The sequence below is a fragment of the Drosophila elegans genome, unplaced genomic scaffold (assembly GCF_018152505.1).
Source record: "Drosophila elegans isolate 14027-0461.03 unplaced genomic scaffold, ASM1815250v1 contig_476, whole genome shotgun sequence".
NCBI lineage: Eukaryota > Metazoa > Arthropoda > Insecta > Diptera > Drosophilidae > Drosophila > Drosophila elegans.
Window position 1 is genome coordinate 4123160 of NW_024545863.1, and position 24467 is coordinate 4147626.

The 24467-nt window shown below is 42.3% G+C and overlaps 4 protein-coding genes across 7 annotated transcripts in view; 3 read left to right on the forward strand and 1 right to left on the reverse strand.

Moving 5' to 3' along the window:
- LOC108148675 (ETS-like protein pointed) overlaps positions 1-17414 on the forward strand; it is a 59633-nt gene extending 42219 nt beyond the window's left edge. For 2 of the 4 annotated variants that reach the window (XM_017275809.2, XM_017275810.2), the window contains 3 exons: positions 14766-15748; positions 15815-15972; positions 16228-17410. In XM_017275809.2, coding sequence (XP_017131298.1) covers positions 14766-15748; positions 15815-15972; positions 16228-16291 — 1205 coding nt within the window. In that variant the 3' untranslated portion in view covers positions 16292-17410. Of the gene's footprint in view, positions 1-11448; positions 12969-14765; positions 15749-15814; positions 15973-16227 lie in introns of those variants that run through there. The other 2 variants (XM_017275811.2, XM_017275812.2) reach the window with 2 other exon arrangements.
- Positions 17415-17476: 62 nt separating this feature from the next.
- Positions 17477-19922, forward strand: LOC108148676 (glutamate dehydrogenase, mitochondrial). Its single transcript, XM_017275813.2, has 4 exons — positions 17477-17977; positions 18485-19077; positions 19136-19540; positions 19607-19922. Exons 1-4 carry the CDS (start codon positions 17596-17598, stop codon positions 19829-19831), a joined length of 1605 nt encoding a protein of 534 aa, XP_017131302.1. The 5' UTR covers positions 17477-17595; the 3' UTR covers positions 19832-19922.
- A 169-nt stretch (positions 19923-20091) lies between these two features.
- Positions 20092-22061, forward strand: LOC108148508. The gene has a single exon (XM_041709612.1). The coding sequence runs from the start codon at positions 20211-20213 to the stop codon at positions 21861-21863; it is 1653 nt and encodes a 550-aa protein (XP_041565546.1). The 5' UTR covers positions 20092-20210; the 3' UTR covers positions 21864-22061.
- A 520-nt stretch (positions 22062-22581) lies between these two features.
- LOC108148907 (low choriolytic enzyme) lies at positions 22582-24435 on the reverse strand. Its single transcript, XM_017276222.2, has 2 exons — positions 23060-24435; positions 22582-22995 (listed from the first exon to the last, which is right to left on the reverse strand). Exons 1-2 carry the CDS (start codon positions 23879-23881, stop codon positions 22741-22743), a joined length of 1077 nt encoding a protein of 358 aa, XP_017131711.1. The 5' UTR covers positions 23882-24435; the 3' UTR covers positions 22582-22740.
- Between the last annotated feature and the right edge of the window lie 32 nt (positions 24436-24467).

Below are 24467 nucleotides of genomic sequence, written 5' to 3' on the forward strand. Positions count from 1 at the left end.
AGTAAATTCTTAAAGCCTTTTTTTCTTGGGTTTTTTTTAGGTAATGCATATTATTTTAATACTACTCAAGTGCTTTTCAAGTCGATTCTTTTATTTCAAAACCGAATTCCCTAGAATCTGCATTCCTTGGCTTTGTTTCCACTTCTGTGTGAGTTGCCTGCATTCTGCGGTTGGTCCGCTGAGTGGCTTGCATAACAGCACCACCGCCACATCATCGGGTGGTGCAGCCTGCGTATGCATACATTTATCTATCTTGCGCGGATTTCGTTTAATTTATTACCATATTCAGCTGAATCCGACGCGCAGCCAACCGACATTGGTTCTAATACGGCCTGCACTTAACCCCTTTTCCCCCCCTCCACTCTTTGTTCCCTGAAATTCAAATGGGATTCCGGGGGCAGAGTGGCTTGCGGATTGGAACTGTTGCTGATGTTACTGCCGGCACATCAACAACCACACTATTGTTGCCGCCTGTCGACGGCGGCGTCTCCTCGAACTTTAATTTTTACGTTTCTGTTCTGTCCTGCTTTTTTCTGGGCTTTTTGTTTTTTTTTTTTTTTGTTTTTGTCTGATGTGTTTTCATTTTATTTCGTTACGTACGTAGATGTAAATTTACGCCATAGAAAAACGTTACGGTCGAGTTCATCTAAAACAAAGAACGCTCAAAAGAACAGCAACAGCAGCAACAACAACACACGTGTGGAGGGAAAAAAAAAATTAAACATTAAATTTGTATAATGCGAATGCCGCTAATAGTAGGGGGAGTGAGTGAGAAAGGGTCGATTTGGAGGCCCGAAAAGGCAACGAACGAAAACTGAAAATGAAAGAGACGAATTGCATTTGATTTCAGATGCAAATGCAGGCCATGCCATATAGAATGATATATGCATCTGTGTTGTGTGGGGTGGTGTACTACCTTGAGCTGGAAAACTGGGGTTGACTTTTAACCAAGTGTGAATGATTATATCTGTGTACAGGTCCCTCCATAAATAATAGAATATGTTAAAAAAAGGTTTTAAATTTGTTTTAGCTTAGCTTTTTCTAAAATTAAACAGAGATTGATTTTAGTATGGTATTATAGAAACCCATATTGAAATGGTGCAAAACTTTCAAACTTCCTTTTAAGAAATCGTATAATTACTTGCCAAAATCAAAGTAACTTTTAAACAATCAATTATCGTTTTTATTAGACCACTAATTTGACTGTATTTTACCTATCTAATGCTTGCAAATCAAAGCATAAATCACAAAGAAAAAACTATAATTAAAAGGTAATAATATATTAAGAATTTCCGAGCTTAGACTAGAGGTTTGCGGGTGCTAACAATTAATTTGCAATCAACTTTCAAAACTCTATTTGCCAAGCTACGACGAGGCAAAGCACTTTATGCATCATTAAGAATTAGGCAAACAAAAAGCCGAACGACAAAATGGAGAAATAGGCATACAAGCACATATTCGACAAAAGATACAGATACAAATGTATCTCTGTAGATGGAGTCTGTGCCAAGAGTCGCTTGCCCAACGAGCGAACGCCAATTTATAATTATTAACTCGCTGCAAACGGCAAACAAACGAATCAAATAAATAAAATCAAATCAAATCTCGGAACTTGTTGTTTGTCTACTAGACCGCCGAACTGCTGTGTGAAGTTTGCTGGCAAAGGGGTAATTCCATGTAAAGAACTGAACCAACATCCGTTGGATGAATGGAGCGGACTTGAGTTGGGCTTATGTACGAAAACTGAAAAGCCTGGCCAAAGCCGGTTGGCGATCGACTGAATGAATGGCCCACCGAATGAATCAATGAATGAGTGGGGAATGAATGAACTGTAACTTGTTTTGGATTTGCAGACAATCTGCCAAGACTCAAAGACTCCAATACCCCAAGACTCCAAGAGAGACCCCATCTGTAATTTGGTTTACCTCTTTTTTTTTATTATTTATTTCGTTCGCCTTTTGAAAAGAGTTCACATGAGCGACAAAATGTTGACCGGATGTGAGGCTGCGTTTTTTTCTATCTGCCCGCCTTGTCGCTCCTTCGCCTGTCTCGCTCTCGCTTAATTATATTATTAAAGCAAATTTCAACGTTAAAATTAATAACTCTGATGAAATTATGTCTCAGTCGTCTGTGGCTGCTTTTGCCCTTTTTTTTATCTTTACCTATTTTATACCTTCTGCCTTTTGAGTTTTGAGGACATTTTGTTGCCGCAATTTCCGTTGCATTAGCTGGAAAATATCCGCCTAACCTTTGACCTCATCCTTCTATCCACTCAGCCATCAATCGATTTCTTAGTCTTAGACCCCATCGCGATTAATCGGCTGTCAGCGCCTTGGCAATTTCCTTGCATATTTCCGTTTTGAGGCGTTTTTCCATCAGCTTTTCTTTTTCTTCTCAGCATTGCAATTCGTGTTTATTTACTTTGGCGCGCGGTGAACAGGGGGTCATTTTGCAATTTTCATTAACAATTTCAGTTTTTGATTTTTGCGGCCGCGTGTGCGCTAATTGAATTGTGTTGAAAATTTGTTTTCTCTTCGTGAATTGCTGAGGGGAATCACGCGCGATTGATGGGAAAATTCAAGGGAAACAAAATAGAAGAGAAAAAAACCCAAAAAAAATTATCTTTTTATGAATAGATAATATTTAATTTGTTTTTTTTTTTTAATTTTTTTCAAAGTAAAGTTTCAATTAATTATTTTACTTAAATAGTATTTATGTTCATTTTTTTTAATATTTTTTTTAAGAAACACATTCCCAACCTCCAATAACAAAATATAGTAACCACTCTTGGCCACTTCCGGTAATATGTCTTTCCACTTGAAAACCTCAACACAACACGAAATTATGATGCTAAAATCAACAAACAAATACTTCAAACCAAGATAAATCCCAGACGGGAAAAAAGTTGCCTTTAAACCACCCTCTCTATAGCATAGCTCTACTGACCCAAAACCTTGGGAACTGACAAGGGAAACAACAAAACAACATTTGCTAACAGCACTTGTCTGTCCGCAGACAAATAACAAAATTATATAGAAATGCAATTGGGATATGGGAAATGCAACAAATCGGAAAGGGAAATATGGCCTAGGGGTGTGTACACAGGGGAAAATTAATAATATATAATAAAACTTTTAAAAATGATGCTTTGATCGTTTAAGCGAACTTGAATTAATTTTACGAAAGTTGTGAATTTAATTTGAACTCAAGAATTCTCGTTTCAAAGTAAAGAAATGGTTCATTTTTATTCTTTAATATAAAATATAATATTTTTATTTAAAGTGTAATAGTCAGAACTTTCGTTTTAAGAGGGTTGTTGAGCCAAATTCCGTCAGAGTGCAGCAGCAAGTGCAGGTTGAAATTCGTTTCAGATGCTAGGGGGTGCAAGTGGTGCTGGTGGTGCGATGCCTATCAGTGGATGCAACCACCATACACAGGATCTGTGTGTGAGTCCTTCAAGTCGGCAGCTCCTTCTGCTGGTTGGTTGGTTGGTTGGTCGGTTGGCTGACTGTTTGCTTCGTGTGTATTGCCCACGTTTGTGGCAATAATTTGTCCAACTCAAACACCTGAGTTTACGAAGTTGGAACGTGGGAAAATTCTCATTTCCACCCCCCCTCCCTTTTCCTTTCCTCGCTGGCCAGCAATGGCTAATGCAATTTGGCCGGGCTCAAAGCGAACTCGTAAATTCTGTGCAAAACTTGAACATTTCTCAGTCTCCGTTAATGTTTCTCTTTCGGCTTTAGCTATTTTCTGTATTTTCTGTATTTTCTGATCTTTATCAGTTTGAGACCTGCCTGCCCTGCTTAGTGGCTCCATCTCTCCATCTCTCTCTGTCCCTTTTATTCATTTTCATTTAATTTTCACATCGTTATAGCCATTGTTGTTGTGTCATTTATTTGCCTACATTTGACTGTTCTCTTTTTTCGTTATTTTATGTTTTTTTTCAACTTGTGCTTTTTTTTTTTGTTTTTACTGGTATCTCCCGCTCTCTTTGTTTTAAATGCGTCAAAGTGTAAATAAATTTGAATTTTCAGCTTGCTTTAGCTTTAATTTTCGAAACCTCCACCACTCCCCCTTCCGCGTCTTCTTGCAATTTTAAAAGTGTCGAGCCGCATTTGTTGTTTCTGTATTTTTTTCTGAGCTGTCGGCCTTTCGGCGTTTGATCTGTGCGCTTGCGCAGCTGATTTGTTGATATTTTCAGTGTCCACGTTGTTGTTTTCTTATTGTTTCATTCGCTGCTATTTGCCAGCGCCCTTGTTGTAGTTGTTTACCTGAGAGGTTTTACTCTATTTGCTTAGTCCCTAGTAAGTATCTGTAATGCCCCAAAGTTGTCCACTCCAATGCCCATAGATAAGAGATGAAAGTGGGATGGCAAAGCGGGCTTACAAGGTGTTTTTCGTTTTGTTTGTTTGGATAAAATGTGGCAAAAAAGTACAAAATATATTTGTAAGCTGAATTATTGGTTATTATCATTATAATACCCTATAAAAATTCAGTGCAAGTTTAATTTCGCAGATTTATTAAAGAATTTTCATATCAGGCCTCTAGTTTTTTATGCTAGTTTTCTAAGAGATTTCTATATTCTTTCATAAAGTGTAAACTTCAGTAAATTTAACATGGTAAGTTAATAACAAAACATTTCCCACTTTTTATCACAAAGATCGCTTGAACAAGTTTAATAATTTGTCTGCCGTTTAAAAGTTATGGCCCATAAAGCAATAAACATGGCCACCCCCTCTCAGCTCTCCCACGCTCCACCCTCCTTAATTGTTCGTGTCCTTTAACGAGACATTGCGGCGCAATGATCTGGAACGACTCTCCTGCATTTGTTGTGTAATTTAAAAAAAAAAAAAAAAAAAAAGTAAAAACTATAAAAAGTTAGTTGGCTAGCGTGGGAAAGCGTCAACTACCATGTTTGCCGATAGTTGAATGGCAATTAAAAACTCATTGCATACGAGGTGTGCAATTAAAAGGCTGCCAGGATACTCCATTACCCATTGCTGCGTCAAAAAGTGTATCCGAGGGATTGGCAAAATGTTTTATTGGCTTGCATTCATCTCGTTTTGTTCGTTTTGGTTTCGGTTTCAAGCGAAAAATGAGCAACAAGCAGCAAGGTCGCCCACAAAGGACTACCCGCAGGACATTTCGATGAATCAAAGCAAAGGGAATACGAAAAGAACAACAAGCAAATGAGTAGACAACATCCGGAAATTTACTTCCTTTAGTTCCGAATCGATGCACCTTGAGATTCTTTTTTTTTTCAAGACCCAGTTCAATGCCTCTGCTGGGTAGAGATTTCAGATTTTATGAATGAAAACTGCAAGAACAATGCGGCGAGGGCACAAGTAAATTAGGCAAGCCCAAAGTGGCCCGGCAGGTAGATATATATGCCCTCTCTTCGGGTCTTGAGATCCTTAGATCCCCGGGCATTCTAATATCCCTATATCGCTTGACTGCATCTTGTTCGCCTGGAGTAAACACACGGAACGGAGGGGGAGATATTGAGGAATGAGGAACAAGGAACAAGGAAGGAGGAAAAAGGAAAAAGGAAGGAGGCAGGATCATGGAAAAGGAGCAGGGGAAAAAACACTGACTGCCTGCAGTTTCTCACACTCACGGTTAATGTGTGGGCGATGCCTGCATCTGTGTATGTAGTCTCACACAATCTGACCCTGGCAGTAATACACTTTAAGAAAATTTTGGATTTAGGTTAAATAAGTGACCCCTTTTGAAGCCAGTGCTTTTTTTATGTCGGATTTATAAGACCTTTCAAGTCATTTTCAAAATTAAATAAAATGGGTATTAATTGGATTCATTAATTTTATTTCGTATAGAACTCTAGTTAAAAATATATATTTGATTTTCCTTTTAAGGTAATGGCATTTTTAACCATTAAATATAATTAAAATATAATTTTTTTAAATAACTAGACATTTTAATTTAAATATTTTAACTTTCCTCATAGAAGCCTTTGATCCTATGTTCATTTTTTTTTGGTTCTCTTTGGGACTAAAAAAAAAAGAGCAAACGCAGTCAGCGGTGCACAACAGTTGTCCCTGCCTACAGCAGCAACACATGTTGTCGCTGTCCGAAATTCTGTCGACGCACGCAGTTTTTTTTATGTACGAGTATATCTCCCTCGCCGCTGCTGCTGTTGTTGTTTTAGTTGGCATGGTGATAGTCGGACAGGTGCAGAATTCTCTGACATTTAGTCAGCCGCTTGAGTTGCAACTGCCCCACCCCCGCAGCTCTCGAAGGTTCACATACACATACACATACACATGCACATTCAGGTTTAGGTTCAGGTTCAGGTTCATTCGTTTGTGCTTTGCGGTACTCTAGCTGTTGTTGTCGTACCGCTTTATGGTGTTGTTGTTGCAATTGCTGGAGGTGACCGCATGCCACATTTCGGGTGCGTTGTAGCCGCGCAGTGGGAAACGGCCATAAATGAGCCATTTAGCGAGTCACTCTCTGTCTTCTGGCCAACTGTTTCCCCGGCTGCACATCTGACAAACTCAATCGCACACGGACACACACACCTTTAGATAGATAGGAGGTCCTGGCTGGAAGAAGTTCTGATTGAAGATCACTTGATGGCCAACAAGATCATTTCCGGTTTGCCGGGAAGTTGTGCTATTGATCTTAGATCTAATTATCGAAGGGATTCCCCGACTGGATCAACTGTGTGCACCTAAAACATTAATAAAATGACTTTTGAAAAGTGTTATAATATATTGTAACATTTAGTAAACAGATAAGTAAAACAAAAACATGGAACATCCTGAATAAACTAACTCCTGATTGATGACCTAAATAGCCATAAACCTCATTTCCTGTTTTTTAAAACATATACATAAATATTGAAACGATGTCAGCGATCATTAAAACATGTTCAGTCACTTAATTTCTACATAAATGCTTTCTTATAGTTCATTTTGAAAAATATTGACAAATAATGATTAAAAAATGTGTCAAACGAATGACAATATTTGCATCACAGTCAAGATATTTAAGTTTATGATTAGTTTCTCACGATCACATAAGCCTGATAAAGATATATGTTGATTTTGCAATACAGCCTTACAAAGATATATTTTAAATAATAAACATACTTTTTTATTAGCTCAATTTAAACCCAATACCAGATTCCCATTTAGAAAGACATGATCAGTTAAGAAAGCAATATCAGTTGGCAATATCTTTCCCAGCATGATCAGCCAATTTGCGCTCTCAAATCTTAAAACCTGACCCACAATCTTGATACACCTGTCAAGAAGCTCCGATTTCCTCGACCATTTCCCAGGCAACATCACAGTTAGTGTCTCATTTTCGCACATAAGTCACAAAACCTCTCAGTTTTCAGACGGTCTTTGATCGATCTTTGATCAAGATTCCCAGATCAATGACATCTCCTCGGGTATTTAGCAACTGCAGGATCATATCCTACTTCAGCAATCCAAATACAAATCCAAATCAAGATCAAGAGCACTTGGCAGCGTTTTGCTTAATCAAGTTCGATAAGTACATATCCGATATACATGTGTGGAGATGGAGATCTCTAGCCCACAGCTGCACATGCGTTGCCATGTTGCTATCAAAGTATCTGGTTTCATTTCCGCTCTCTTCGGCCAGGAGCTGTGAAACGCATGCGGAGCGTAAGAATCCAGCGTTATTACGATTATTGTTGTTTGTATTTAGTGTGTGTTGTTTACGGCTCCCAACAATCAGAGGTAGCTGCTGCTTCTGCTGCTGCTGCTGCTGCGGCCGTTGAATCTGTTTATTTTGTTGTCAAAATGCAGGTATTCTTTTCAACCTGAAATTGCACTAGATGATGGGCGAAGAGAGTGGGGGGGTTTACATAGAAAATTGATATTATTCTTGGCCCCTGCACGGAAGCAGCGGCTTCAGAACAGGTGGGCTAGGTGAGCTGGGTGGGTTTGGATTCCTCTGGGATAGAGGTGGGTTTTTTTTTTGGGGGGGGAAATGGGCATTACTGGGAGCTGTAATTATGATAGTATGCGTGTCAAAACATCAGCAGCAGCAACAGCAGCAGCAGCAGCAACAACTACTGGCTTGTGTTTACGATTTCCTTCCGTTTTCCAGCATAACAGTTTATTTATTTATGTGGCTTGTCTTCTAACAGGTTCTCCCTGGTATTTTCGTCTCTCTTTCTTCTGGCCTTTTAATTGATATGCCTCACGCGCAATGCATTGACATCCGATTTACATTAGCGGGATGGGGCCGGAAGTGCTTGCAGCTAGTACAAAAGACACAGCACAGCACAGAGTACAGAATACGGAGCACTGGGACTGGTGGTAGTGCAATTTGCACACGTGCACACCGTAACCGAGATCCTGGCGGGGATCCTCCTTTAGACGATAGCAATAATTTGATATCAATTGAACGGCTGCTGATCTCGAGTGTCAGCCGACAGCTGTTGGTAGCTTAGGGAATCCTTAGCCCACAACTGTGCCCTCTTTGTTCTTCCCGTAGGCGCTTCCTGCAACTCCTCCTCTCTGATCCTTATTGCATTAAATGTGTAATCCTTTTGTGAGCGCAGAACGAGTTTTAATTGAAATTCAACTGAAAATATTCCGCATCCATTTTGCTCCTTTTTTTTTTGGCACACACCATCTTTTCGTTTGGTACACAGAAAGAAAATGCTATGTTACGGGTAAAATAAATGTTAAATACCCAGTATGCACATACAAGGTTATTCGTTTTATGAGCGTGTGATAGAGCCTTTTTTGTCATTTATTATTATTATAACTATATATTATTATAACCAAACTAATCGTTAAGAGACTGAAAGTAGTTTAATATCGTTTTCTTTGAGTGAATACTAGTCTAGTTAGTAAGCAAATTCTGTGACACATTTGTGGCAATCCATTTAAGATTTATCTTAATTTTTTCGTGTGCATTTATGCAAGACAATGATAATTATTATGTTAACCCTTGGCTGCGAACGTGTGCGTTTTGGGCAAGTAGGATCTACATTTACTCCCCTTAAGACGAAGACTCGGCTTGTTTTGTTTTCTTTATCCCTTTTTGGTGGAAGTGTCGCCGGTTTTATGAGATTGTGATTGGTTTTCCGCTTTGGTGGTGGCTTTTCAGCGTGTTATATGTAGTCAGTAGTCTGAAGTCTGGGGAGGAGAACCAGGAGGAGTCGGGGTTCGATGGTTACGCTCCTCTTCAAAATGTGCGCACGTGCTTTAACCGGAAATGGTCGTAAGCGAGGCGCATCAGCTATCTCGCTCTCGACAGCTCCTTCTCTCCCTTTCTCCCATATATGTAGCTCTGCTTCTTTCACTGGGTTTTTTGTATTTCCGCTTGTTTTTTTCATTTCTCTCTATTGTTCTCCAGCACTTTGCGCAGCAAATCAAAGAGGAAAAAAATAAAACAAAAAGCTAACGAAAAAAATATTTTCAAAATTTATTTAACATTTTAAATATGCTTGTGCTTCGGGAATTCTTAAGTGGCCAAATAAGAAAAGGAAAACAAGACAGAAAGGCCATCCTTTTGTGGTCATAACCAAACATGGTCAACAGCTGTTTAGTTTTGGGGCTTCCATTTGCGTCTTTATTATGTGTGCCGTTAAATCATTGGCAAGTTTGTTTCGTGTAATAACTCCCAACGCAGAACTTTTGTGCTTTATCAGCTCGAGGTGCATTGCGGTTTTCCAGGAAACGGTGGCCACTTGAGGCCATTGCAATGGCTATCAGTGGGCCAAGAATCAACAAGTGATTCCCCCGCCGATAAGAGCAGCTGCCCCCAAAAGCTGATAAGCGAAATATTCACCTATGGCTTCTATAGGGTGTTCGATATCTTTATCCACCTAGCCATGGATCTATCTCGTTTGGAGTGGGAACGTGTCATTCTGGATTTCACGTTTGGGGCTCGTTTCGTTTTTAGCCCGAAAATCTAAAGTACATTGTCATTGGCTGGCGGACGGCAGAAAAAATGCCCCAAAACACGTTTCCAGCGCGCTGTTGGCCACCATTTTTTTTTTTCATTAGCCAAAACAAAAATTATTTATATAATTCATATGTGTATCTGAAAGTGGAGCCAAGTCGAAGACACGTACGCCTTGGGTTTGAAATAGTTAACTAATTTTTAATTTCTTGCTGCTCTGTTTTTATTTATTTTTTGTTCATTGTGTTTTTTTTTCTGGCATGATCTCATCGAGCGAGTGTGTTTGTGAGAGGCGGCAGCCAATCCCACTTTGGCTCATTATGCGAGTATCTGTGAGATACATTTGCTGTGTGGAGCTTGCTGATGATGTGCTGCCCACTCGATCATCATGGTAATGATCGCCAAGAGCCCAGCCAACTGACCAGTGGGCCGAGATACTTTTCTATATTATTATTCCGTACGTCTTTGTTCTCTGTCTTTTGATTTGCTGAGGGCCATTTTGAGGGGTCTTTTAACGTTGGCGATGTTAATGATCTCAAAAGACCATTTTGACTAGAAACTGTACTACTTAAGTTTACAAAAAATGTTGAATGATGATTAAGTCGTGGAATAAACCCTTTGTCAATGCATGATAATATAAATTCCACAGACATGCAGACATATATATTTTTCTTTAAAAAATACTTTTCAAAAGTATAAAACGCCAAAAAAAATGTTGCTGTTTGAAGTATAATTTTATCGCAAAACAGCAGTCTTGTTGTCGAGCAAAAACTCTCAGAAACAATGCTCTGATAATAAATTCTCGGATTTATCCAAATCTACATAAGGTCAAGTTTAGAACGAAAATAAAATATCGGCAATGGAAATAAATATTTTCAGTTTAAATGGAATATAACTAGTTTTCTTGTGAATCATAAGGGTAAAGTTTTTTAAGGCTTATCAAATGTATATACCAGTAAAAAGACAAGGGTCAATTCAACAAATATGTAAGACTGTTTTTTTTTTGTACTATTTAATGGCTTTCCTTATCGAAATATAATATTTTTATTTAACTTCCGATAGTGGATATTAAGGTAACAAATGTTTGGTGCTGTTCGAATGGTTCAAAATCAACAAGTAGAACTTCAACTCACCGCCAAACTCTTGAAACAAATGATCGCCTTAAATGCGCAGCGTCGGGGCATTTAATTTGAGTCGCTGTGGTTTTTTTTTTGTTTAGTTACTGCCACTAACTAAGAGAGCAGTCGATGGATGGCTGATTGAGCGAGAGCGTGTGAGAAACACCCTGTGAAAGTATTCTCGACTCGATTATTATTATTTGCCGTTCCATTGGCACATTCGTATTTGTATCTCGGAATGCGAGCCGAAGTCGTTGCCGAGCCGAACGCAACCCGAAGCACTCTCTCCCACACAAACGCTTGCGAGTGCGACCGAGAAGGGCCGAGTGTAGAAAGAGAGAGCGAATGACGAGCGGGCCGACGAACGGCCAAACAGCCAACAACCCGAGTGCAACTTCAGAGCAACTTCAGATCTTAAACGGATGTCGAAGGTGGTAGAGCTAACGTCGCTTGTCCGCGCATATTGCCCCATATAAAGAGTACCATACTCTACACTCTACTGGACCCATTCCGATATTAAATCGCTCATACGCCGCGTTCTTTTTTTTATCGCCGGTTGTGTGAAGGAAAAGGCGCGCAAAATACACAAGAACACGATAAAATATATTCGAACTTGAGAAACGGAAAAACAACACTAAAATCACAGATTGTCGCATGGAATGAAAACAATGTACATGTAGTTACGATATGCGCATTAATTTATCGCCCGTGCCAGAGCGACGATCGTGAAGTGCTCACAATTAATTGCCATTAATTCGCAAAAGTGCTAAGAATTCGCGACGGTGTGTGAACTGCGAATACCGCAAATATATTGTGAGATATACCAACAAGTGCGAGCGTTGTTAATTAAAATCCCGCAAGCAAAGCAGGGATTTGGAAATATCACACCCTCATAAGTCCCCTGCTGATACTAAAAACTTGTCAATTGTCCAGCGGGCCATCCAATTGATTAGGACCCGCATCAAGAAAACCGAACGCCGAAAACCATAAACCATGAACCACAAAACAACCAAATTTTCTCAAATCTGACAGTGCAAAAATTAAAATATTCCCCTACTCGACCCCCAAAAACCGAAAAGCAAAGTGAAGTGAAATCAATTTTAATACAACTGCAAGTACCACCAGCATAAGGGGACATAATTCTATCAATTGAGAGCTGATCCCGCAGATTTCCCTAGTCCAGAGTCAATGACGTGCACTTTGACCAGCGAGGTGGAGTTTCCGTTTTTGAGTACCGATCATTTTGAAGCGAAGAAATGCCGCCCTCTGCGTTTTTAGTGAATGCCAGCATAATCAGTGCCGCCAACGCCTTGGACAGCGAGAAGGATCAGCAGCTTCAGGAGCAACAGCAAAACCACAATTTCACCAGCAGTAGCAGCAGCAACAACAATTGCCACACGGCACCCAACTACAATATGGTCCTGCAAAGCTATGACAACTATCCCAGCTATCACCTGGCACAGCATCATCACCATCATCATCACCACCACAGCCATCCGCACCACCAACTGGGTCAGCAGGCACCGCTGCACCACCACGCCATGCAGCAGCAGCAGCAGGCGGCGCATCAGCACCTGCAACACCAGCAACAGCAGCAACATCCCCACCAGCAACCGCCGCAGCAGCAGCAGCAGCAACACGGATACGGCTCATCATCTCAGTTGTCGGCCCACCATCGTTTGTCCGGCGGCAGTACGGGCAGCACCACCACCACCTCCTCTGGCTCCAGTTCGAGTGGTTCCTCGTCGAGTGCCTCCTCGCAGGGATTCGCAGCTGCAGCCGCCGCTGGGAGCACCACGAGCAATCTGGTGGGGGCCCTGAGCAGCTCCACGGCCGCGTCACTGGGACTGGGGTACTTCAATGACATGGCGCCCTTCGTGGGCGATGGCAATGCCTACTACACGGACTCGGATGTCAACTTCTTTAGTTCAGGTACAGGTCAGCAAATATTTACCGACATCAAAAACGGTGCTTTTAATTACGCTTGCTGGGGTGTGAAAACCAAAGAGCAGCAAACCAGAAGAAGATGCGGTGGCATAATTAAATTCGTAATTTGCTTTTAAGTGTTTGACACGCAACAAGTCGGGGTGGCTAAAGCGGAAAGGGGTACACGCAGAAAAAAAAACGAATTTAAATCAAACGTGTGGAATTTTCCCTTTATAAATCAAAAATGAATTTCAATAAATTAATATATGCAATTGCTTTTGGTTTAAAACCCGATTTATTGCTATTTTTTATTATTATTATGATCAATAATAAAAATCATTTTACTTCGGTGGGATTCGAACTTCTGATTCTTTGACTATTTTGTACAATTATACAAATTTATGTTTTTAATGATAGTAATTTTAATTTTAACAGATTTTATTTCTAAACGAGCTTAAACGAATTCAACAGAGGTACTACCAGTTAGGAACAAATTTATAATAACTTTATTAGTCTACCATTAGCTTATTATTTTTCTCTGGGTGTAGCAGATTGACCTGGTGATAAGTGGCTTGTTGAGAGTTAGAAGATGCCCCGGTAGCTCAGATGTATCTGGCAGATACTCTCGCGCTCTCTGGAGGCGGCACCTAAAGAGGCGCTGCCAACTCTTTGGCCAGCCAACGGGGGGCTGTATCTGTATCTTTGTATATCTGTATATCTGTATCTGCCGGCGAATGGGAAGCGAAACGAAGCGCTGGGAAAGCTTTTTATTTCTTCGCTGAGTGCAAGAGAGACGGCTACACAGCTGCGCATGTATGTGTGGGTATGTGCCAACAGGTTTTCGTAGCCCACAGATACAATACACGAGTGTTGTACATCGAAATGTGTTAAATTTCGCTGTATTCGCAATTAATGTAGCGTGCACACCATTAGATCGGGGTAGCTACGTCTGTCTGCGTGCGTATCTGTGCGCTGGGGTGTGTATGAGTGTGTGTGTGTGTGCTGTGATTTTGATTGGTTTTCGAAGTCTTTCCCTCTATTGAGAGACGCCCCATTTCTATGAACATCATTTAATTAAAATTGCGAACAATCTATAATCAATGTGTTTTGGCGTGTGAAAAACTATCGTTCTACTTGAAGGCGCTTATAAAATATTTCTTATGAGAAATTCTGGGCCTTTTGGTGCTTAATAATTTAAGAATTACAATTAAGATTATCTTAAAAAAAATGTTTCGTTTTCATTGATAACATTTTATTATTTGAAAGCAAGTATTTTTAAGAAATATATAAAAAAAAGAAGTTAATTTCAAAAAAGATTAGAAAATTAGTGTCATATGATTTCTATCAACTTATTTTGTTTAATATATAAAATTTATTGTTGTACATATATGAGCTGACAGAATGCTTATCACAGAAAATAATCTAAAACTTTGAACACATGCAAAATCACAAAAACTTAGGAACACCTCTCCTAAAAAAGTATCTTAAATTTTATAGCCAAATGCACAATCTATATTAAAAATAATAAAATAATTTTATTTGTAATACATTTTTACAATCTTCTTCTTGCATAAAATATAAAAGTGTGCGAATTAAGCATCATGTTAAAAAATTCTTTCCATAAATCTTTAAAACCTTAATTGAGGCTGTTTTCTAAGTGGTCTGCTTTGATTTCTTAAATTGTTATGTCATTTTTGATGTGGGTTAACAGCAACAGATTATATGATCCTCACCCATATCCATTGCACTATCCATGGCACTATGGAATGAAATCCAATTAACCTCTTATTTTTTTCGTATCGCTTGCAGGCTACAACACCAGCAACACACACGACCGCAGCAACAACAGCCCGCCCCCGCAGCAGCAGCAATCGCAGCAGCCGACTGTCAATGGCAGCGGCAGCGCCAGCAGCAGCACCAACAACAATAACAACAACTCCATGCTACCGCCCGCTGTCCAGCAGAACAACAACAACAACAACGAAAATAACAACACCAGCAGCAGCAACACGAACAGCAGCAATAGCAGCAACAACAGCAACAATGCGAATGCGGGCAGCAATAACAACAATAATAACAATAATAATATCAACTATATGGCTGCCATGGCGGCGATCTACCAACATCAGCTCAAAGAGGAGCCGGGCACCCAGAATGGTGGCATTGGATATGGCGGAAGTAATAGCCAGAACGATCCAACGGATCTGAGTAGCTATGGCCTGCCTGCCCACCTGGCCTCCTACAGCGGTGTTAGTGGTAGTGGGCCAACGGGCGGCGGAAGTTCGGGAGGCGGTGGCGATGATGGTGATTACCACAGCACGATCTCGTCGCAGGATCACCAAAGTCAGCCGCCGAGTGGAGGAAACGGCAGTGGCGGAGGAGGAGGCGGAGGAGCAGGTGGTGGCAGCACCGGCAACAGTAATGGTTATCTGGACGGCAGCTCCGAGTTTTATGCCAGTTACGCGAACCGGGGTCGCTTCCACGATGGCTATCCGCCGGATTTTTCGCCATACGAAGCGCAGTCCTTCCAGTCGATGGGCGCCCAGCACACGGCCATGGATCAGTGGGGTGGTCATGCCCACCAGCATCAGGCGGCGTACATGAGCACCTTGGGCCTGGACAAAGGGCTGCTCGGCGGCTACACGACGCAGGGCGGAGTGCCATGCTTCACCGGATCGGGTCCCATTCAACTGTGGCAATTCCTGCTCGAACTGCTGCTGGACAAGACGTGCCAGAGCTTCATCTCGTGGACTGGCGACGGCTGGGAGTTCAAGCTGACCGATCCCGATGAGGTAAGATACTATTTATTGAGTTTTTTACGAATGCCTTAACTCAACTTTACCTCTTTTAACCAAAAGGTGGCTCGTCGCTGGGGCATACGCAAGAACAAGCCCAAGATGAACTACGAGAAGCTGAGTCGCGGTCTGCGCTACTATTATGACAAGAACATCATCCACAAGACGGCTGGCAAACGATATGTCTACCGCTTTGTCTGTGATCTCCAGAATCTAGTTGGGTAAGTTCAAAATATTTTTCAAATAAAATTTAAGAGATAATGGACATAAAAGCCTTCGAGCATTAGCAGTGATTACAAAACCTTTTTTATTTATTGAAACCGGTTTTATGTTTTGCTTTTATTAGTTTTTTATTGCACACATGTTATTGGTAGCATTAAACATTAAATTTGCATAGCCTAGACCTTGTGTTCACCATAGTAATTCATATATTTGCCATTAAAATAAATTAATCAAACTATTTTCTTTATTTACAGGCACACCCCCGAGGAGCTGGTGGCCAAGTACGATCTTAAGATTGAGAAGAAGGATGTGGATTAGCGGCGGAGCAGCGAAGAAGCTGCCTAAATCGGGAGCAGTTCCAGGCGATCTGCTCCCAGCCACGGATTGTACTCAACCAACCGGAAAATACTGTCGAGCGTTATTGTTTACCAAGCGTGATGTTAGCTTTTAAGCAGCAGCCTCCGATCTGCGATCTTGCTACGAGATTAAAGTGTTGGCCAACCCACCATCCCCGAAGTCCCGATCCTCTACCCCACAAAATACCACCCACCAACCTATCAAACCGATTCGCTTGTAATTATCGTGTAAAAATTAGACTTTTGAATTAATTTGAAATTAATTTAAAATACTTCAGAGTTAGGATTAAGTCAGCGATCTAAAGCATTGTAAATCAAAGAGGAACAGCAAGAGAACCAGTTGAAGGTGAAGCGAATTAAATTTGAAATTCTGTGTGCAATGCGACGATGATTCTTCGTTCTCACATAGTCTGTTTAAAGATGTCTGCTGCAAGGATCAAACGTTGAAAGAGGCCATAAAGCATGTGTCCCCAAAGTGATATTAGAGCGCAACATTTTGTTATACTTACATAATCATTTTACCCGCACGGGACACCAGAAACATTTCAAAATCATGCATGTATATAGCGACGAGGATGTGTGTATGGCATATAAGTAGGTCTCTAGTATTTATGTATAACCTGTAATCAGTGCTACTGGTACAACTAAGTTTTCCCACTTCCAAGCCTCTACTTTCTGTACTTCTCTGCGCTTCCGTGCGATCCCAAAAGTTTTAAACGTAATACGGCACAGTAGTTGATCATCATGTATCTGATGAACTCTTGTTATCGTCTACCATATGTATATCTATAGGCTACCCCTAGTTAGGCTCCCTAGTTTCCCTACAGCATTAAGTGCGTGCGTTAATCGTCAGTTCAAGAAGTATTTATTACCTTGTATGTGTGTGTATAGCTAATAGTTGATAGCTTAATACTTAAGTCTAGCTCGTAGTCTAGCTTAGCCACGTATTACACGCATAAACGTAGCGTTATATTGATACATAGATACACATACATTTGTAGAGCAATTCTAAAATATTGTATTTATACAAGCGTACATTGTAATATTTAAGCTACGATTAACATTAACATTGCTAATGATAAAAACAATAAAAGAAAAACGATATGAAAATACAACTTAGTTCTCTCTGGGCGATATTTCAGAGCAGTGAAGATTATTTCTCTTCCATCTGTAAAAGCGTAAAAAAAAATTTCATCGATCCTGGTTTTTTTTTTCAAAATTATCAATTATTCAATTGTTTATCAATTAATTACTGCGCGCTGCATAATGTTTCGCTGTCTGCAAAGGATCCTCAAGAGGATACGCTGCTATGGCCCTGGGCAAATGTCATGTCGTGACAAACACCAGATGCCCGAGCACCTGAAAAAAGTCGAGACCGACAAGGACCCAGAGTTCTCGGCCATGGTGCTGTATTACTACCATAGGGCAGCCCAGACCATGGAACCCGAGCTGGTCAAGGAAATGGAAAAGTATCCGCATATGCAGCCGGAGGAGCGCCAAGCTCGCGTCTCCGCCATTCTCAATTTGCTGGGGAGTGTCTCCGCCTCGGTGGAAGTTAATTTTCCCATTGTCCGCAAAAATGGCAACTACGAGATCATCAGTGGTTATCGATCGCACCATGTACGCCACCGCCTGCCCCTTAAGGGCGGTAAGTAGCTGAACTCCTTGCAAACACGCGAATTCTTTAGCACCAACATTGTCAGTACTGCACTGGTAATTTCAATATGTTTGGCTTTGTTTTTTATTTAAAATATTACTTTTTTCTTCATTTTTCGTTCGAACATTTTCGAAATAAATTTTAAAAAAAGTAAATTTTACTTATTTGCATTTATAACAAATATGCCCAATTTTTAATCTAAAATGTTCGACATTATTTTGAATGCACTGTATTTAATAATATGATTTTATTTTTAATTTAAATATGAAGTAAAAAAAGTTAAATTCAATAGCCAGATATTTATTTTTAATACTCCATTTTTTTACCACATTACAAATAGTAAAATAAACACATTAAGACGCAAACTCCTTAGCTTTTATACAAAGGCTTTAATAAAACAAACCTAAAAGTTTGGTAGATAAATGGACTGATTTCATATTCCAAAGTATTATCTTAAATTGTTCCTGAGTTACCTTAGTCTTTCCCCCTTTCACGTAGGTATTCGTTACGCTCTGGACGTGAACGATAGCGAGGTGAAGGCCCTCGCCGCTATTATGACTTTCAAGTGCGCATGCGTAAATCTACCATACGGGGGATCTAAGGGCGGAGTATGCATCGACCCCAAGCTATATACCGTGGATGAGCTGCAGACCATTACGCGGCGATATACGATGGAGCTACTGAAGCGCAATATGATCGGACCTGGAATCGATGTTCCAGCACCCGATGTGAACACTGGTCCGCGGGAGATGTCCTGGATTGTGGATCAGTACCAGAAGACCTTTGGCTACAAGGACATCAATTCGTTGGCCATTGTCACCGGCAAGCCCGTTCACATCGGCGGCATTAACGGTCGTCACTCGGCCACGGGCAGAGGCGTTTGGAAGACGGGCGATCTCTTTCTGAGGGACAAGGATTGGATGGATTTGATCAAGTTCAAGACGGGCTGGAAGGACAAGAGGGTCATCGTGCAGGGCTTCGGCAATGTGGGCTCCTTCGCCGCAAAGTTTGTGCACGAAGCGGGCGCCAAGGTAATCGGAATCAAAGAGTTCGACGTTTCCCTTGTTAACAAAGACGGTATCGATATTAATGTAAGTGCCACTTCAATTTATGATGATGCTTGGCTAAAGCTAAATCCTAATCTTATAGGATCTATTCAATTACAAAGATGAAACGAAATCCATTAAGGGATACCCCAAGGCGGAGGAGACAACCGAGGAGCTGCTGACGGCCGATACCGACATTCTGATGCCCTGCGCCACCCAGAAGGTGATAACCAGCGAGAACGCCAATGATGTCAAGGCCAAGCTGATTCTGGAGGGCGCCAACGGACCCACCACACCCGCTGGCGAAAAGATCCTGTTGGAGAAGGGCGTGCTCCTGGTGCCCGATCTCTATTGCAACGCCGGCGGGGTAACTGTCTCGTACTTCGAGTACCTCAAAAACATTAACCATGTGTCCTACGGCAAGATGAACTCGAAAACCACATCCGAAATAATCATCGAGCTGATGAACTCGATCAACGAGTCGCTGCAGCAATGCGGTGATAGCTACGTAGGATCATTAATTCTTGTCAATAGTTAATATGCTACATATATTTCCATTTCTTTTCTCCATCAGCCTGAGATAAAAGCCAATAAGAAGCTTAAGAGGATTCAGGATTGCACTACGGAGGCGGACATCGTGGATGCAGCTCTGCAGACCGTATTGGAATCTGCAGCGATTGGCATCAAGCAGATGGCCAACAAGTACGAGCTGTGCAACGATCTGCGACAAGCTGCTTATATCTGGTCCGCTTCAAAAATCTTCCATGCCCTTGAAAGCTCAGGCATTTCACAGCAGTGACAAAATTTCAGTTATTTTTTTTACCTTCTCAATATATTTTATTGCTTATTGAAATTATATTATTAAAATAAATTTTACTTACATTAACGAATTAATTCTAAAGCTTTCTTCTTTAATAAGTAACTACTAAAAAATAACTGGCTTAGGGGTTACATTTCTAAAAGTTTTAACATATAGGGAAATGAATGATTTAAAATTTTCTTTTTTTTTTAAGCAAAGTTATTAAGCATAGGCCTTGCCTTGAAACTCATATCTTAGTTAGCGTTTTCATTAAACAAACATTTGTAAATTCATTCAATTCATCAACACAAAACCCAAATAAGGATATTTTTCTTATCTAGCGTTACAACCAACTCACCCACATTAACATCCATTTGCCATGGAGGAAATCAAGAAGTTCGATAAGGTGGCCTTTTTGGAGGGCTATCTGCTGAAGCACAAGGAGCTGGGCAAGCGGCAGCGCGAATACAAGAAGATCCTGTCCAGCAAACTCAAGACGCGCAAGGAGACGATCATCGAGGCCAGCTTCGAGACGGCCATTGACCAGCTGGAGGAGGAGAAGAACGATCTGCGGGCCCAGATCTGGGTGGCCAGTGGCACGACCCACAAGAAGGAAAACAATCGCTGGCTGGAGCTGATCCGCTGTCATGTCGAGTGCCAGGAGAACCTCTCGCAGGACATCAATGCCCTGAAGACGTCCATCTTCAACATGGAGAAGGAAACCAGCCGCATGGACAAGCAGATCTACAGTCTCAATCGTCTGACCATTCCGGACCAGCAACACATTCAATACGTGATGAAGGCCCGGAAGCGGATGACCATACTGGAGAACTCCCTGGAGGTGGGTGTGCGCCAGGAGTGCGGCTTCACGGCAGCCAATGCCGATTTGCGGGAGCAGCTCATCCGCATCCTGAATCATCGCACCTTCTTCAACGATTCATATACGAAAATGGTGCAGAAGCTCAATAGCGACAAGAAGTACTTGATAGATCTGATCGAGTATGCCCTAAACACTTTCGACGGCTGCATTGAGGTGTACGAGAAGATTGACATGTTGGCCAAGCGGGAGGCCAAGGAGCGGGAACTGCGGCGTGTGGAGATGCAGGGCATTATGCGAAAGGTGGCCGCCGATGGCGACAATACCGCCTTCCTGAACTGCAAGTCCAAGGCCCGGGAGTTGGCCGACCTGCAGCCCAAGGAGTACAAGCGAAGGGACGAGTTCCGACGGGTGCACAACAAGAAGATCAACCTGTACAACTCGGTGCTGCAGAAGATCCTCCAGTACACCGACTCCAACAATGTGGACGAGGTGATCGATAAGTTCCAGCAGCAGGAGAGCCTCTACTACTCGTTCTTCAACTATGCCAACGAAATGAGCTATCACATCACCATGCTCAATAACTCGGTGAACCGGCTGTTCGAGGACATAGTGGCCCTCAAGAAGGATAACACAAATACGCTGCAGGAGCAGCTGGATCAGATCGCCAGTCTGGAGAGCAAGGTGCGCACCAAGCAGGAGTCCAACATGGAGCTGCACAAGGCACGGGAGAGCAACGATGCCCGGCTGGAGAATCTGCTGCAGGGCGTGGAGACCGTCTGCGAGATGTGCTCCATCGATGCCAGTCCGCTGGCAAAGCTCCTGGGTGACCACACCCACGTCAACCTGGTCAATGTGGTGCGCTTCCTCAAACTGCTCGAGGCGAGGGTCCTCGAACTGACGGCCAGCGTGTATGTGATGGAGCGCCAGGAGGATGGCCGCTTCGACTATGTGGTCAAGCAGATCGAGAAGATCTGCGAGCTGCCCACCGATCTCAACGACATTGTGCTCACCCAGCAGTGTCCCGAGTGCGCCGAGGGCGAGGCCTTCAACATGGACGAGGGCGGTGACGGGGTGCTCGTCCACACCGTCAAGGAGGCCAAGAAGAAGCTCTACGAGAAGGTCACACAGCCGGAGATGCAGTACCGCCTGCACAGCATCAGCCAATGCCGACTGCCGCGATCCCGCCTCCTGGCCGCCAAGCGCAACATGTAGTTTGCCCATTTTTTGTCCCCTTTTGGTGTGGAATCTGCTCCAGATGCCCCAAGGTTATTTCGGTTTCTATTTCGACTATGCACAACTTTCCTGGTTGGGACACAGCCCTAACAACTATCTGCTCACCAATGTATGCTCTCGGTTATTATTCAAAAATTGTGTAATTAATTCTGGATAAAATAAAATTTTAAAATTTGATCAGAAATCTTTTGTTGTCAGGCTTAATACAACTAAAATAATGCAGTATAAGGGGTATAGCAATAAAAATCGATTTTTGGGCATAAAACTTTTTTTTTAATTATAATAAGAAGTCTAGATCGACTCGGCTACCAATCCTGATCACGAATATATATACTTCGGAAATGCTTTCTTCTACTTGTTACATACTTTTCAAGAAATACAATATTTTATATGTTATGTTACTGTAAAAGTAACTGGTATAAAAAAATCTTTATACCAAATTTAAACATATTATTATGTATTTAATGTGATTAAAGGCTTTAAAGGCTTTTAAATGTTTCTGTTAACATAATAATTGTCTAAAACAAAATACCACAAATGTCTATAAAACCATATGACGATGTTCTTTCCAATGGATTTTAAACCATCGCTTATAAGTATTTTCTTTAAAGTTTGTGCAAAGTTTTAATTATAATTAATTCATTTAAAATTAGTATTTTTGAATACCTTTCAAGTCATAATTAAAGCTCAAACCAAATTGTTTCAATTGATGCTAGATTTTATTAGTTAAAGACTAAGAAGCTAGAGATTCAAATATTGGTGCTAGTTGTTTGTTGGTATGTGAGGGATGCTTTAAATATTTTCGAGCGTGGGTGGGTGATCGTATGAGCTAGTAGTTTCTGCGGCCAAGTCCTTTTCAAGAGCTTGTCTCCTTTTTCTCATCTCCCAGGCCCAGCCCGCTGATCAGACCGCCGAGGAAGCTGTCCACGATGGGATTGCCACTGCCAGCAGTGGCGCCAGGTGCAGGAGCTGGAGCCGGAGCAGGAGCTGGGAAACCCGGAGACACCGGAACAGCATTCACAGTGCCACAATCGTACATGCGGTTCAGCTTCTGGATGTCAAGGTCCGAGAAGCCATTCCTCTGGCCCATCTTTTCGGCTCCATTGGCTTGCTGTTGTCGATGAAAGAGGGAAAGGATTCAGATAAAGCCAAAGGACTGGTATCCCCCTACTCACCATGGCCACAATGGTGGGCTGTCCGTTGATGGAGAAGGCATTCCTAGAGTAGTGCATCACGCTGCCGTAGTCGTAGGGCACTCCAAAGGCCTCGGTGCGAGCGGCCTTCTCGAAGTTGTTCATGGCCGAGGACTGGACATTGTTGTACTGGATGGCCACATAGCCATCGCGCTCCATGCGATTCTGTTCGTGCAGGAAGCCCAGGGCGTGCATCAGCTCATGCATAGCGGTTCCGGGACGACTGAGGCAGCCGGGCGATTGCAGATTCACCTCCTGCTTGCCACCCACTCGACCCACCGACGACCAGCAGCCGGAGTTGTCGCCCCGAATGGAGATGTAGTCCCGCTCCGAGCTGCGCCTCACGAACCGAATGCAGGTGCGACGATGGTACTCCGCGATGGCATTCTCAATGGTGGCCATGTCCCGGGCAGAGAAGCTGCCACGGATCTCGTAGGGCACCACGCCATTGGGCCAACGGGAGGATTGGGTGGGCAGGCCGTTCTTCATGATCAGATCCGTTTGCGGCACCAGCATATCGCCCTCCAGGTAGCTGCCCAGCTCCTCCGGATTCATATCATCCGCATCGGCACTGAAGTTGCCTACTCGACTGGCCGTCTGCTCCTCATCCGGTTTGCCGAACAGAGCCGTTCCCAGAGGAGTTAGATCAATGATGTCCTTGCCGAGAGTGGGTGGTGCCTCCTCGATGCCGTTGCCGGGCAGCTCGATGACCTCCGTGTCATCAACATCGTCGTAGGACACATAGGGATGTGCCTGGCAGGCGGTTAAGACCAATGCTAGGACTATCAACACTTGCTGGTTCATTGTTTCTCTTTGTTTTTGAATTTGGATTTGGATTTCAATTGCCTCTTAGTTGTAGGGCTGGATTTGAACTGTGCCGTGTTCTGGCCCGGCCGGGATTTATATATTCTTCAGCATAATCTCGCCGACGACGACGCTTTATCAAACTTTGCCGGTGGCGGCGGCTTTCATATGCATAAACATGTTTTCCGCGAGGAAACCAAAAACCTTCGGCGGAGCTGCAGTCGTCATCGCTGGCTTCTTGGATTGTCACACGCTTTATGGCCGGGCAAATATTTGGGCAGCGCTCTCGTTAAGCGGTTATTCATGGGGCTGTGTTGTTGGTTGTGTTGGCTGTGCTATTGCCATTAAGTGTATCAGTAGTTTGTTTGCATATCCAAAGTTTAACGACACTTGTACGTAATTTTTCGCCCCCAAAGCGATAACCGATAAGCACTATCGCGTCGACCTCTTAGCTTTATGGATTTATACCGCCTGCTGGGCGAAGATATTCCGGAATAATTTGCCGGCTATTTGGAGTGGAAAGACACGCGGAACACTTAAGTAATTCATGTTTACGGAACTCGAAGACACGCGAAACAAGTTAAAT

What these genes read in the sequence shown, in the direction of transcription:
- LOC108148907 (XM_017276222.2), bottom strand. Translation starts at nt 23,881, where the DNA reads ATGAACCAGCAAGTGTTGATAGTCCTAGCATTGGTCTTAACCGCCTGC. An exon ending in AGCCCACCATTGTGGCCATG is followed by an intron (nt 22,996 to 23,059) that starts GTGAGTAGGGGG and finishes CATCGACAACAG; the next exon opens with CAAGCCAATGGAGCCGAAAA.
- LOC108148508 (XM_041709612.1), top strand. Translation starts at nt 20,211, where the DNA reads ATGGAGGAAATCAAGAAGTTCGATAAGGTGGCCTTTTTGGAGGGCTAT.
- LOC108148676 (XM_017275813.2), top strand. Translation starts at nt 17,596, where the DNA reads ATGTTTCGCTGTCTGCAAAGGATCCTCAAGAGGATACGCTGCTATGGC. An exon ending in CCGCCTGCCCCTTAAGGGCG is followed by an intron (nt 17,978 to 18,484) that starts GTAAGTAGCTGA and finishes CCTTTCACGTAG; the next exon opens with GTATTCGTTACGCTCTGGAC. An exon ending in AGCAATGCGGTGATAGCTAC is followed by an intron (nt 19,541 to 19,606) that starts GTAGGATCATTA and finishes TTTCTCCATCAG; the next exon opens with CCTGAGATAAAAGCCAATAA.